The following is a 15,694-nucleotide window of genomic DNA, read 5'->3' on the forward strand; positions in this document are numbered from 1 at the left end:
GGCTGCGAGGTGCGTCGAGACGTCGGCGTTTCCCGCATAAATTATGCTAGTTATTGAACGCTGTTTTTCACGTTCATTGCAAATGTTTCGGGAGTGGTGTGAGTCATGAATGATGCAAAACTGTCAACCCCATTTCAATCAGAGTACGGAGTTATTGCGGTTATTACAGACAAATTCAGAGACCGTATTGATCAGCCCCCGTGCCCTTGTAAATCTCAACGTTCATCATACAAAGTCCCATCACAATAGACAAACACAAACAAATATAAAAAAAATGTGCCCGTATTGAAACGGCTGTACGCCGTATTGACCTGAAAACTCAATTTCCCTGTCCAAGAATGCGGCTAAACCGTATGAGTTGACAGGTATGATAATGTATTGCTGTTGTAATGATTTGCAAGCACGTGTGCTCCTGGATTCCACGCAGTTCTAATATAGGTTAGTTTAACACGTAGGCTTTCGCGACAAATATCATCCATAATATCAAATATAATCCATAATAGAGTTTTTTTGGGTTAGATCGCCTAAATATGTCGTGAAACCCGCGACAACGTCGTATTCAGATTGTAAATGTTGTAGCTTTGCTCTCCAACACACCGGTGTGCTGTACAAGAAACGAATTGGCATGTTCTGTTCACGTGACAAAGCTGACTAATTTGGCTGTGTTGGGTGGTGGAGGGTTTAACGACACATATTTACGCGATCTAACCCAACAAAAAAACTACCCAGCCCCTCCCCACCCTCCCTCCCCACCCAGCCCCTCCCTGCACGACGGACGGATACAATAATCCCCTGTGGGCTGGTGTAACCAGGAGGTTCCTACCAGTATTATACACTACAAGCCTTTTGCCCGTCCAAGGACCGGGTGTATTGCAATAAAATCTTAAACTTGCAAACGAAAAGCAGACCGCGACGTGGTATTAATTGCATGCATTAGTGTGCAATTAATTATTATTAATGAGGGGGGGGTGTTCGATGTGAAGTGACGTCACCTGCTCATGAATATTAATGAGGGGGGCTGTTCGATGTGGAGTTACGTTACTTGCTCATGATGATTAGTGAGGGGGGAGTACTCCATATTGAGTGACGTCACCCGCTCATGATTATTAATGAGGAGGGTTGGGGGGGTGTCCATTTGGAGGACGTCATCTGCTCATGAATATTAATGAGGGGGGCTGGTCGATGTGGAGTGACGTCACGAGCGTTAAACTTTCAAGTAGTGATTATAGTCGATTTGGAGTTCTAATAGAATGTTGAAATCACGCTGTCTGAGCACAGGCCCAAAACGCCAGGCAACGAACAGCACTTTGAAAGTTGTAAAATTGATTGCTGGGCGACAATCCTCTTGAATAATCGAGTAAACGATTCTACTGACAACGCTGAACTTAATTCCCCTCCCCCCCCCCGTCTAAATAAAAACGTGTCCAGTCCATATTAACCCACTAAACATGGAGAAACGACATGGCCACAAATGAGAGCTCAACGAAGTGGCTTATCGCGTGGAGATTTATAGCAGCCGCATACTCTAAACGCAAGTTTCTAAATGTTTCTAAACCCGGAGGACCCGGAGAAAAAAATCCACGTGACCATGGCGAGAGAGACACGCAAACTCCAAATATACAGCGTCAGGGTCAGGATCAGGATCGAACCCATGACCTCCTGTACACCAGGCGAGGTAGTTAAAATCTTCTAGCCACCGTGATGATGATGAGAGAGAGACACGCAAACTCCAAATATACAGCGTCAGGGTCAGGATCAGGATCGAACCCACAACCTCCTGTATACCTGGCGAGGTAGTTAACATCTCCTAGCCACCGTGATGATGATGAGAGAGAGACACGCAAACTCCAAATATACAGCAGCAGCAGGCGTCAGGGTCAGGATCAGGATCGAACCCACAACCTCCTGTACACCAGGCGAGGTAGTTAACATCTCCTAGCCACCGTGATGATGATGAGAGAGAGACACGCAAACTCCAAATATACAGCAGCAGCAGGCGTCAGGGTCGGGATCGGGATCGAACCCACGACCTCCTGTACACCAGGCGAGGTAGTTAACATCTCGTCACCGTGACGCGTCCAGAGAGCACCCATCCACCGCGGAGATGGAGCGATGGAATGCCAAGCTCATCGAGTGTGAATTGCAGCGGGGAAGTCTTTGGGGCCTCTTCCTCCAGCAGTGCATTGGCCGTGGCTAATGATGCAAATCGATGAATTAAAGCAAATGTAACTCTCTCACGTGTGACTGAAACGCCAGACTGAACACACTGGCAAATTAGATTGACGTCGCCCTTGCAAATAAGACGGCACGCGTCTTTTGGTGTCTCGTGTTTTCGCCGTGGGGGCCGTCCATAAATGACGTCACGCGATTTTGGACGATTTTTGACCCCCTCTCTTTCATCACACGGCGTCTCAAAAAGTCAGACCCCCCCCCTCAAATATGACGTCACAAAGCTCTGCCCCCCCCCAAAACCATATTTCCATTTTGAAAATAAAACATGCTTCAAATCGCTTTAAACTATTGTAATTGTAGTGCGTATTTAATGTGGCGCTGCACTGATGTAGGAGAAGACATTTATTAAAAAGTTTATTTAAGTAGAACGTGTGCATTTAAAGTTGTGCATTTTGATGTGACGTCACATTTCTCACCCCCCCCCCTCCTCGCCACACATCGTCACAAATGTCTGACCCCCCCCCCTAGGTGCGTGACGTCATTTATGGACGGCCCCTTGTCTCACGAAATCCAACTTGAAACTTGACACGATGTGAATATGAAAAGTCTAAATGGCCTCATGTGAATTTCAAAACGCCATTTTATTTAAAAAAACACATCCAGCTGTGCTATGTTACACACGTGTTATTTGGTCAATATATTGCAATATGGTGATAAAAACATTCAAGTAATCGTAATACTGTACATTAAAAAACATACTGTACTGGAATTCAAATTCAAATATGAATACAACACCGTGATTCAAATCAAATTATATATTCGTGGCAAAATATATGAACATCAATAACCATTTTGCAAAAATAAACATTTAAAGCAAATAATTGTTTACGCCAAGAGTGGGAATCGAACCAGCGGTCTCGCGCGCTGCCCACCCGGCGAGCACGTGGCTCTCCCCCCCCACCCAACGCATCGCCGCGCTACATCCAGTTCCGGGTCAGGGGTCACAACTTCCTCCTCCTACCTTGGCGACCACGTTGCCTCCTCCGTTGCAGCCATGAAGAGACCGAGTAAGTTTCGTCGCCTCGGCCCTCGCTCCTTCATTACATTCGTGCCGCCAGCTCCCCGTTGGCGCCGTGGAGGGGAAGGGGACGAAGGCCACGGCCGGCGACCTTCAGACCATGCCCCCCACGTGCCCGTAGCGGCCCCGGTGGTGCAGGATAGGCCGTGTGGTGTAGGCCCCTGCACATGGAGCGCTCAGCACGAAGGCTGTTGGGGGTTCTTCGGGTCGCTGTGATGCGTTAGGGGGACCCTTACGTTGGGTTATTACGTTAACTCTTAATTAATTTAATGGATGGGTTAATTGAGAATCCCAATTCGTGTGTTTTATTAAGGTGGGTGCATCGGATAAGTATCGTCATCGCCAGTAACCATGGTCAATCCACTGTTGGGTGAAGGCCTCTATAAGCCGTCGCCTCTGGTGTTGGGTTTTAATCTCACCAGTGCGATTACACTGGTCAACAAAAAAACACATTTTTTTCTGGCCTGGACTTTTGCAGCTGTTTTAGACTAATTTCAGGGTGCTGATTCCAAATCTGAGCTCAGATTTGCTCTATCACATCTCATTTTACGCTATCGGCATATCCCATTTTCATTGATTTTACCCGAAATTAACTCTGTCACTTATGATTGCAAGTTGTTGCGAGTCAGTGACTGCTTTAGTGTTAAAATATGGTGCTGTATTTTTAGCATAGTGTGTTTATATCATTTTATGTAGATATCCACATTTAATATTTTTCTTCTGCAGTCTTTATTGAAAATGCAATATCTGATATCTAAAAAACCTGATGCGATAGACAAAAACTGATGCCAGATTTGGAATCAGCACCCCAAAATTACCTTACAACCGTTGGAATACCTTATGCCAGAAAAAGTGTGTTGACCAGTGTTATCACCCGTGTCATCACGTGCGATCATCATCCGTACCCTCACTTCCGACCATGACCCGTGTCATCACGTGTCTTGCTCACCTGCCTCGTCACGTGCTTTCTCACCTGCGCAATTATACTTTTATGAATGACTCATATCCTCACCTGCACTCGCTTGCGTCGCCCCACCTGTATAATGTAGTTCCTAACGCTCTCACATGTGCTCTCGCCCATGTGATCGCAACTGCTCGCTCTCACCTGCCGCGCCAATTCTCACCGCGACCTCGCCGGTATCTTCTCGTCCGTACCCACCCCGCAGAGCTGAAGAAGGCGAGCAAGCGCATGACCTGTTCCAAGCGCTTCAAGATCCAGAAAAAGGCAAGGAACGGTTTCTGCGTGAGACCGGAACGAGCAAGGGAGGGGAAGAGCGGCTGCGTGGTCATTTGCGAGGAGGTTCAACTGATTGGCTGCTGGGCTGGCCATCTGCGGAGTGGTGGCGCAGTGGTTAGCGCACTGCGCTACGTACCCAATACCTGAGCTCGATTCCCGCTCACGACCAACGGCAGTGACGAAAATTTGAATTGGTCCTGGGCCTCTTTGGTCTACTCGGCCTCAAATGAGGACCTTGTGCAGTGTATAAACATCACTCATAATCAACGTTTTTGGGTTAGATCGCGTTATTTATAAATGTGTCGTAAGCCTCCACCACCCGACACGGCCAATCAGCAAAAAAGTGTCACGTTGACAAAAGACAAATAGTTCACTACTTTAGCCCACCCGTGTGTTGAAGCGTGAAACCACAACATTTACAATTTTTGCGTACGACGTTTCGCTGGTAATTGCATCCAGCATCATCGGGCGATGCCGAAACGTCAAACTAAAAAATTGTAAATGTTGTGGTTTCACGCTTCAACACCGGTGGGCTAAAGTAGTGAACTATGTCTTTTGTCAACGTGACACTTTTTTGCTGATTGGCCGTGTCGGGTGGTGGAGGGTTGCGACACATTTATAAATAAATCGATCTAACCCAAAAACGTTGATTATGAATAATATTGGTCGCGAAAGCCTACGTGTATAAACATCACCACTGGAGAGATAACAGCGGCCAGGCGTGGTGCTTATTACACTACCTCCTAATGCGCTGTGCTGGGATTCATCGGCATTAGTTTGCCCCAATAGCCTGTATAGGCTACACGGGGGATATTCGTATGTTTCCATGTGTGTTTGCGCCCGTATGCATGTGTTTGCGCCGTGTGCGTGCAGCGTCGGGTCTATGTACCTGTCCACTCACGTGATTAACATCTTTTGTGTGTGTATACGCGTGTACTTCTCTCCATCCGTTCCCACGCTCGACCCAGGTCCGCGAGCACAAGCGCAAGCAGCGCAAGGAGGCCAAGAAGAAGGGAACGGGGGCAGGGAGCGCCGCGCGACGAGCTCGCAAGGACCCCGGCGTGCCCAACTTGGCGCCGTTCAAGGACGCCGTCTTGCGCGATGCCGAGTTAAAGAAACAGCAGGTGCGGCCCATGGACGGACGAACGACCGGGAAATGATGGAGAGCATCAGTGGCGCCGTAGGGGGCTGAAATGTCCGAACCACAGTTGGGGGGTGGGGGGAGCTCATAGCAATACAATTTCAATCCAACATGGATTTTTCAATCGTCTTTGTCCGCCACAATTTAGTGCACTCCAGAAGGAAGAACTTCCACAAGCCGTTGCCCTCTCGCACAGACCTACGCACTAACAATCCACCTGGCGCAGGCAAACAAACTCGTGCTCATCTGTGTGTTCATCTGTGCGTGTGTCTCTGCGTGGGAGCAGGCAGAGGAGCTGAAGGTGAAAAGGAAAGAGGCGAGGCAAAAAGAGCTGCAGAAGAAACGGGATGAGCGCAGTAAGAGAACCGAGCGCAAGACGGATCGCCTCTCCACAAAGGTGCACACACAAAGATCCCCTGTATAGCTTTAACAGACTGTTGGGGCAAGTACTGTGAGCAAGCACCTATGAAGGCTGGCACGGCACACGAGGGGGTGGGTGGCCAACACCACGCCCAGCCACCTTTGTCTCCCTAGTGGCAATGTTTACACACCACATCAGGTACTCATTTGAGGCTGAGTCGGCCTTAGGGGAGGCCCAGGTCCGGTTCAAGTAATCGTCACTGAAGTTGGCTGTGAGTGGGAATCGAACCCGGGTTGCCGGGTTCACGATGCAGCACGCTAATTGCTACACTACCACTTCCCACACAGGTATACACACACACGCACGAGTACACACGAAGGAACAAAATCATGCAGATGTGGGGCTGTGGTTACACTGTTTGAACATCTGTCTCTTTGTCTCCGTACAGGACCCCGTGGCTATGAAGACAAAACCAGAGGCTTTGAACAAGAGGCTTCTGAATGAGCTGCACAAGGCAGGTGGAGCGATCGGGAGGGTCTCATCATCGTCATTAGCAGCAGCAACACCATTGTCACCTGCCTCACATTGGACGTTAAAGATCCCGTAATGTTATTTTTTATTAAGTAGGCTGTGCGCACTATCGGTCAATATTTTAAAAATCTACTTACAAATGACCCAGCTGAGTAAAAAACTCATCCATTGCAATTGTGCGTTATGGGTAAAAGTATATATAACCAGAAGTTATTATCAAGCAGCATTTCTTTTAAAGAAATGCAGCAGTGCATTGGGTAAATCCGCTTAAGAGCCATAGAGCAGACTGACACTACTGTACCGTTCTGTGGCGCATAGCTCATCCTCTCAGCAGCTGCTTTTGACTAACCATTGAACAAAGACGGTCACCGCATCGCTTCCTTTCAGATGGGCTTTTGCGGTCGTCTGGAACGCTCTTCTGTTATTACAGAATGACCGGAGCAATGCACTTTTAAATCTAGATTGAAAACTAATTTATTGAAAACTGCTTTTTGTGTTTAGTTTGTTGTCCTTCCCTCACACCTCTGATTAGCACGGTCAGCTATGTGCGATGCGAAAGAATTCCACAAATGGCAGATGTGCTAATGAATTGATTTGTGTGTGCGATGGTGGTGGTGGTGCTGGGCAGGTGCTGGGCTTGGCGGACGTGGTGCTGCTGGTGCTGGATGCGCGCGACCCCCTCGGTTGCCGCTGCCCCCAGCTGGAGCAGACGGTGCTGGAGGCGGGGAAGCCGCTCGTCTTCCTGCTCAACAAGATCGGTGAGCGCCACGATCCCGTTCCCTTTTTCACCGCACACGGCCGCCGAGAGCCGGCGACGTCGCCAGCGTTCGCAGTCGGCGCAGGTGCAGCCCTGCAACCGCTTGCTCACTACCACTGCTCGCGAAAGGGCTCCCGTGAGAGGGAGATCGATAGAGGGTTCCTGCAGATAATTTTTTGTGTCATCTTTCACTCTGTGCCAGACGGGTTTTGTAACACGTCTGTTCATCATGAATAATTATAATAATGCAATCATCGTGAACGACAGCCCTTTGTCAATGCACTGCTGGATGAAGCCCTCTCCATGCCATATTGGTGATGGTGGTTGAGTATACTTCACCACGCTGGTCACTGCCAGTGAATGGAGAGTGATATCCGGCCCAGTCTATCCTCCCCCCTCTCTTCTGGCCATGGTTAACATTCCTCTCCCACCGTCCCCTGCCCTTTTTGTCTCTCTCTCCTGCCCTCCCTCTGCCCTCAGACCTGGTGCCAAAGGACAGCGCAGAGAAGTGGCTCGGATTCCTGGGCAGGGAGCACCCCACCGTGCTCTTCAAGTGTTCCACACAGCTGCCGGGCATTGGGGTGCGATACACTTAGCACCGCCACTCGCACTTCTGCTGCATTACTTGCACTATCACTCGCACTACTGCTGCACCATTTGCACTGTCAGATCAGAACACAATATTTCTCCTGGAGGAATCCGATGAGCCATGAAGCTTTTTTTTATAGATGTCATTTACACTACCACTCGTACTACTGCTGCACTACCAGCACTATCACTTGCACTACTGCGGCACCACTTGCATTACCAGTCACACTACCGGTCACACTTCTGCTTGCATTACCTATTACCTTTCGCAAAATGTCAAGGTCAAGAGGTCATCATGGCCAATGCCTTTGCTGTTGGTACCACACCTCGCCATCGCTTCCTTCCACCTGCCAGTGCCTTTTCTAGTCCAGTACGGCCACAAACATCAACACAAAACGGGAATTCCACGGTCCAGTTGACGGTGATTGATTGGTGCTGTCGCTTTGCTGGCACGGTGCAGGTGAAGGCACAGCTGCCCGGCAGTGAAGTGCTGGTGAGCCGCAGCGTTGGCGAGGAAGCGCTCATGGGGCTGCTGCTCGGGTTGGCGCAGCACCACCACAGCCCCATCTCCAGTGGTGGCAGCGGCTCCAAGCGCTCCAAGCACGCCACCACCATTGACACCGCCACTACTGACACCACTGCTGCTGGCGAAGACACCGAAGACGCTGCCGCCGCCGAAATTGCCGCCGCCGCAGAAGACCCCGCCGCCGCCACCACCCCTGCCGTTGCCGCCACCGCAAGCCGGGTGGCCGTAGTAGGTGAGCATGACCGAGACATCTCCCCGCAATGGGCCGCATATTTTGCCGTGGCGTGTCCGATGCGGCCATCTGACGCGGCGCATCTAAGATTCGTTGGCCTGCAAGTGCGGCCACGAATACAAAACCATCGACCACAATTGTAAACACCCCGCTGCTGTCTTCACTCCTTTAAAGGAGGAATAGACGAGATACATCTGCTTCTGAACAAACAATTGAGTGTATAACAACATCTAAAGTTACATCTTTAATCTGCTGTTGTTAATCCAATATTTCGCCGTGGCGGTGTAGCCCCCTCCGGATTCAAACCCAGCATATCAGCGGTGCCGGCACAGCGTCTGACCGGGCCTCCTTGTGTAACCATGAAAATTGCCTCCGCCCCGCTCACTCATCCCCACCGTCTCTTTCTTTCCCGTGTGCCGCGCCAGGGTTTCCGAACGTCGGCAAGAGCAGCATCATCAACAGCCTGCGGAAGACACGCCTGTGCAACGTGGGACCCAACGCTGCCGTCACCAGGTGTGACCCGACACGTAGCGCTTCGCTGATGTAACCGCGACCCGGGACTTGAATTTTAGTTTTTTTATTCTCATGAATAAAGCTTCAAACTCGTGTCAGACAGTGTAGTGTCATTACCCTGAAGATAATGAGTTTTAAGTTGTGAATATTGCAGTGTTTAAATGCTGCCACATGTCCCCACAACCGCGCTACCCTGCAATCGCACAACCTTGCCGCTGTACAGACCTGTAGCTGCGCACCCCTGCAACAGCATAACCTCGTCACGGTGCAACCACGTCACCGCGTAACGGTGTTTTCACTGGCGCCCCACGCAGGGCCATGCAGGAGGTGTGCCTCAACAACCACAGCGTGCGGATGCTGGACTCGCCGCCGGTGCTGCCGAGCGCCGACAACGCCGAGGTGGCGCTCGTGCTGCGGGGGCTGCACGCCAGCGGCGTGAACCTCGCAGACGCCGTGCGCAAGCTCGACGCCATCCTGGAGCGGTGCAACATGCAGCAGGTGCCTCCCCGCCGCCGCCCGTCGAACGGCGACACCGAACCCGGCGGTCCGAGGCAAACGACAGACGGCACCAACGATGCGCGAATCGATTCGCGAGCCGTACCGTTACCCCCAGAGTCATGGCCATTCCGATGCGTTTTTTGCGGTTGCGTGTGCTGCTCGTCGCTAAAGTTAACCTCCCGTCCGCCATCACAGATCATGCTTCACTACATGGTGCCGGATTTCTGCAACACGAGCGAGTTCCTGGAGCTGCTGGCAAGGCGGCGCGGGCACCTCAAGAAGGGCGGCGTGCCGGACCACGCGGCGGCCGCCAGGGCAGCCCTCTCCGGCTGGCTGTGGTGCGTGTGGCGACACGCTCACGCAACACACGCACGCAACACACATACACTCACACTCAAAACACACACTCAACACACACACACTCAACACACACACACCCTCAACACACACACTCAACACACACACACTCAACACACACACACCTTCAACACACACACTCAACACACACACGCACTCACACACACGCAACACACGCACTCAACACACACGCACTCAACACACACGCACTCAACACACACGCACTCAACACACACACGCAACACACACGCAACACACACGCAACACACATTCAACACGCACACACATTCAACACGCACACATGCAACACACGAGACAGGGCAGTCCTCTCCAGCTAGCTGTGTGGCGACACGCTCACGCAACACACACACGCACTCAACACACACGCAACACACACATGCACTCAACACACGAGACAGGGCAGTGCTCTCTAGCTGGCTCTGGTGCGTGTGGCGACATGCACACACAACACACACACGCACGCAACACACGCAACACACACACAAGAATCAAAGGTTTTCGTATCACCTGAATAGGCTTTTGGGGCAAGGGCTGTCAGCAAGCACCATCGAAGGCCGGCACTGCACGCCAGGGGATGGGTGGCCAGATATTCGCCACAGTTTTTGGTCACGAGCGTGAATAAAACTCGGGTCACCGGATTCGTAGCGCAATGCGTAAACCACTACACCACCATTCCCCTTGTTTGTGCATATATATGGACACAAAGGCAAAGCGCTATCCAGCTGGCTATCGTTTGTGTGTGTGTGTGCGTGGGCAAACGTGATGCAATCGGGCTGATGCGACGCTATCGTTGTGACTTGCGTCGCAGTGGGAAGCTGAGTTTCCACACGAGCGTGCCGGCGGATCTGGCGGCCACTGAGACCACGAAGAAGTTGGAATCCCCCCCGCTGCACTACGACCGTGCCGCGCTGGACACTGCCAACGCCGACACGCTGTCACGTGAGTCTTGACCGTGTGCTACGGTCCCTTGCCCACATCCGCTCGCATCCCCCGCATGTAGTTTGCCGCGGTCCCCCGTATAACCTACATAAAACGGTTGGCGCAAATGATCCTTATGGCGGTTCCCCGGGTTACCAAATGATACAAAATGGCCGAGGCAATTAAATATTTTATTTTTGGGACACTATTTTTTTCCAGGGGTGTACTTAACTCTGCTACTGGGGTACCAATCAATCCGAAATCAGTGCTACTCCGTGATGTCGAAACGCCAAACATCGGCATAAAAAATCCGTTATCGAAAAATTTTACTTTGACAGTGCACCGTGTAGAGCTCGTCGAGATGAGTCGGATTGCCGCATCGCCGACCATCAACAGACTAAAAAAGACTGCATCACGGACATTGTGCGACAGCCGGGGTACTATGGTACCCCAGGGTATAGGCATAGGGTTCAAATGCCGTTATCAAGCACCTGTTAAGCCCGTACAAACACACCGACGCAGAGACGTACGAGCTAGTGTTGCCGCAGCATTATATTTTTTATTTTTCATGATACACCGTAAATGGTGATGAAATGATGAGTTACAATATTAGTTTCCCATTACTGCGTAATTAATGGAATTGTACGATTTTATGATCGACACTTTCCAAGGAAGGTCAAAAGGGACGATGCGTCGGCTGTGTCTGCCCTTCTGCCTTGTCCTTCTGTAACGTGGGGTACACGATAACTCGTGTCAAGATGATCAAATCCAAATTCAATGTTCGTATAAAGTTGCGTCGCTGTTGGGGGTTTACCCGAAAGGAAACTGGCCAAATTGATTAAATCAATGCCCCAGTAATCGGTAATAAAACCATGGCAATGTTGTAATAAGTGAGCGGTAGCGCAATTGTTGAAGTTCAATACCCCGGCCACCATTTGTGATAGCCAGGTCGCTTCTTAAAAAGAGCGATATTGCTCAGTGGACCTTACCTGCTAACATTTTTTAATTGTTCAGTTTTACTTTAAATGCCCGCGAAGACATCATCGCTCATGACAAACGAGTCAATTGGGATCGCACACACACTCAGCAGCAGCAGCAATCATCGCCAAATACTGGCAAAGTTAATGTCCCCCAGGTCACTATTGCATCAGACTCTCCTGGGCTCCTCCGACCCCTCACTTGGACAAACAACGTCAACTTAAAACTTTTATTTCGCGCCCTTGCAGGGTGCCGCTTCCCCATGCCGGCGGGGAGCATCGCTGTGAAGGGCTACGGCTCCACCAAGGGGGTCCTTAACGACCTGGAGCTGCAGCAGCTGCAGCAGCTGCAGCAGCAGCAGCAGAAACAGCAGCAGCAGCAGCAAGCGGTAACAGCCAGCGCCAGCAAAGGGCAGCAGCAACGGAATGGCAACAAAGTCGAGAAGGCCGAGGACAACAAAGACGAGAAGATTGAGGACATGGCAATAGATGAGGAAGATGATGATGACGAGGACGATGATGACGAGGAAGATGATGATGACGACGACGATGATGAAGATGATGATGAAGACGATGACGATGAAGACGACGATATGGAAGAGGTGGGTTTATTTCTGTTCTGCACTCAGTCTGAGCCTTTATTTAGCCAGGTGAGAGCCCAAATTCAAAGAGAATGAAAGCTCAAATTAAATATAATTATCTAAAATAAAGACAAATTATTATCCGCCAAAGAAAGAATTTATATTTATGCATTCGTATTATTATAGACTAACCCTGATCATAGGAATGTTCAAACCAGTAAATGAAAGCAGCACCGCCCTATACTAAATAATTATATTCCTTTTCTATATCCACTGCTGGATGAAAGCATACTTCACCACGCTGGTCACTCTTGGTTGGTGAAGGGGGGGGGGGCCCAGTGCTGGTTCAAATCTGCACAATGGATGAACACAATAATCCCCTGTGGGCTGGTGGAACCAGGTGCTTCCTAGCAGTATGAAATTACGTGATTACATTGCACGAAGTTTGGGTGCTGCCCCCATGCCTGTTGAGTCACGGTGCGACGTTGTTGCTTTTGCAGGTCACGGCGGAGGGGAATGGAAAAGCGGCGATCGCTCCTGGGCCTGGCGTTGACAGAGATAACGGTGAGACTGTCAGGGGGGGTAGGGAGGGTGGGAGAACCTGGACCGGACCTCGGCCGCTGTTTGCGACACCGCGAGTGAAGGGGTCAAAGGGTTGCCATCTGTAGTTAAATCTGAACGGAATCGTCGTCGGCCATGATCTATCCGCTGCTGGATGAAGGCCTCCCCAGGGCGTCGCCATTCCTAATGGTCACACGATTCAACAATCCCCACCTAGTTCGTGCACGCGAGACGCTAAGCCATAATATAGGTTTTTCGGTATTCTTTAGTTCTTTCGGTAAAGTCACGTAGATAGAAAAACTAGAATAAAGTGAAATTTTTAAAAATAATTTTATTCGTTTTATTATTTCATTTTATTCTTTTATTCACTTTTTTAAATTCTTTTTCGATCTATGTGACCTTACCAAAAGAACCAAAGAATATGAATTCCTGCAGTCACTAAAGTTTTAAGTCAAAATTTAGTTTTTTTGGGTTAGATCGCGTAAATATGTGTCATTAAACCCGCCACCACCCGACACAGACAATTAGTAAGGTTTGTCATGTAAACAGAACATGCTAATTCGTTACTAGTACAGCACACCGGTGTGTTGGAGAGCAAATCCACAACATTTACAATCCGAGTATGACGTTGAATTTAATCAAAGGTTAACCAAGTAGGTCACCCACAATGCACTGCTCACCGATAACGAGCTGCTTCTCTCCCGTGTCCTGTTCCCGTTTGCAGGAGCCGTGACGAGGACACCACTCGGCAGGACGCGGGCTGCCACTGCTGCTGCCGCTGCTACTCCAGCTGCTGCCACAAAGACAGCTACTCCAGCTGCTGCCACAAAGACAGCTACTCCAGCTGCTGCCACAAAGACAGCTACTCCGGCTCCCACAAAGACAGCTGCTCCGGCTGCCACAAAGACAGCTGCTCCAGCTGCTGCCACAAAGACCGCCCCTCTCGCTGCCACAAAGACCGCTACTCTGGCTGTCACAAAGACCGCCCCTCCAGCTGCTGCCCGTGCGCCCAACGACGACAGTTACGACTTCGCCACGGACTTCTACCTGTGATGGCTGGGGTTGGTCGCTGCTTGAGCCTCGTTTCCACGGGACGGTGAATTCAAGTCGACTCGCATCCACCTCCAGTTGGCCCCCTTGCTCTCGTGGTATTTGAGTTGATGGACAAATAGAGTCTGTTAACAAAAAAAGCGGCGGGGAAAAAAATTCCGACAGGTTAACATTGTATGTTTTGCCGTAACGTGAATCTCCTCCGGCCTCGGCTCGCATTCTGACGTCGGGGATCCGGGCAGAGCCACTCGGAGCGGAATCAGCCCAGAGAAATCGTCTAAAAAAACAACAGGGATTGCCGGGCGACTCGGGTTTGTCTAAAGAACATGAAAACTCTGTGTTAGGTGGGGGGGGGGGGTTCAACTTGGTTACCAACTTGAGTTCTGCATTCATTTAAACGCGATACGAGAGGCCTTGGTCATTGTCTGTGCGTGCGCGCGCACACACGCGCACACACACACGTGGTGCCTCTCAAAATGGGGACTGCGCCAGCACCCTGGCCGCCACCGATTCTCCTGTAATGTTCTGCTCCTTCTGTGCGTCCGTTTTTATTTTTGCCAATAAAGTGAAGCTGTTATTGGAGCCGTTCTCTGTGCCTGCGTTTTGTCCTGGAGGTGTGAAGCAGGTGGCGATGGCGATTGTCGCTCACGACCTCTAATTAGATCATTAAATGGGCCCTGGTTAACATTAATTAGGCTTTGTGTGAGATGAGCTTACCTCTGCAAGGGGAGAAGAAATGTGGTAAATGTTATGATTAAACCCTGACCTCGACATCCCCAAACAATTTTTTTAATGGTTACTCAGTGCAGGAGTGTCGAAAGCACCCACTGCATAACACATTCCTGCAGAGGGAGCTGGTAGGAACGTTGGGTTGCTCGGTCAATGGCCAGGGTCAACTGCGGCGTGGTGTATTCCTCAAATATGCCCGACTGTGAGGGCGGGCACAAGCCGGCGTGAGTAGGTTAAACGTTGAGTTGTATAAGGGCACCACGGGGTGACCAGCCCCTCCCCACCCAGCCCCACCCTTCCCACCCTCCCCACCCAGCCCCTCCCTGCACAACGGACACAATAATCCCCTGTGGGCTGGTGCAACCGCAGGAAACCATTTAAAACGTTTTCTATCAGTGAAGCTCAAGATCAGTTCACCCTGAATGTGCCAAATCTAATCCGACTCTCAAAAGCTAAGCAGAATAGAGCCTGGATTGTGCTTGGATGGATGACCACTGTGCATGTAACGCAGGTGTTAAGGGGCACTGCAGCAAATCCCATTGCTGTCCTGTGCAATCTGCTTCCACATCTGCGCTTCCCGCCTTTGCTACCAACGTGCACCGACCAGCGTGGGGAAGTATGCTCAAATAACCAACAATTGGGTGGTGTGGGGGAGACCCTCAAATTTTACTTCTGAGCATCTGTGAAGAGCTTCATAACTCAGATTCCTCCAGTCTAAAGATATATATTTTTTTCTGAAACTCAGGTGACCAGGGCATAGATTCATCTGGGTCTGTGACCCAGAAAATATTTCTATACCTGGCACACATTCTTCAAAAAAACACAAAAACAATTCATATCAGAATGGCTTTTTGCATTGATACTAA

At 50.3% G+C, this 15,694-nt stretch overlaps 1 protein-coding gene across 2 annotated transcripts; it reads left to right on the top strand.

Moving 5' to 3' along the window:
- The first annotated feature begins 3,150 nt into the window (after positions 1 to 3,150).
- LOC144947310 (guanine nucleotide-binding protein-like 3) lies at positions 3,151 to 14,681 on the top strand. 2 transcript variants are annotated; one of them, XM_078876560.1, is made up of 16 exons: positions 3,151 to 3,239; positions 4,417 to 4,475; positions 5,456 to 5,611; positions 5,915 to 6,025; positions 6,438 to 6,503; positions 7,149 to 7,278; positions 7,758 to 7,858; positions 8,326 to 8,623; positions 9,049 to 9,136; positions 9,451 to 9,634; positions 9,830 to 9,972; positions 10,821 to 10,951; positions 12,157 to 12,509; positions 12,989 to 13,052; positions 13,774 to 13,829; positions 13,884 to 14,681. In XM_078876560.1, exons 1-16 carry the CDS (start codon positions 3,227 to 3,229, stop codon positions 14,100 to 14,102), a joined length of 2,172 nt encoding a protein of 723 aa, XP_078732686.1. In that variant the 5' UTR covers positions 3,151 to 3,226; the 3' UTR covers positions 14,103 to 14,681. The 2 variants fall into 2 exon arrangements, with proteins under 2 accessions (XP_078732686.1, XP_078732685.1); XM_078876559.1 differs by having other exon boundaries at positions 13,774 to 14,681.
- The last annotated feature ends 1,013 nt before the right edge of the window (positions 14,682 to 15,694 follow it).

This window comes from Lampetra fluviatilis, chromosome 44, assembly GCF_964198595.1.
Source record: "Lampetra fluviatilis chromosome 44, kcLamFluv1.1, whole genome shotgun sequence".
NCBI classification, from domain to species: Eukaryota; Metazoa; Chordata; class Hyperoartia; order Petromyzontiformes; family Petromyzontidae; genus Lampetra; species Lampetra fluviatilis.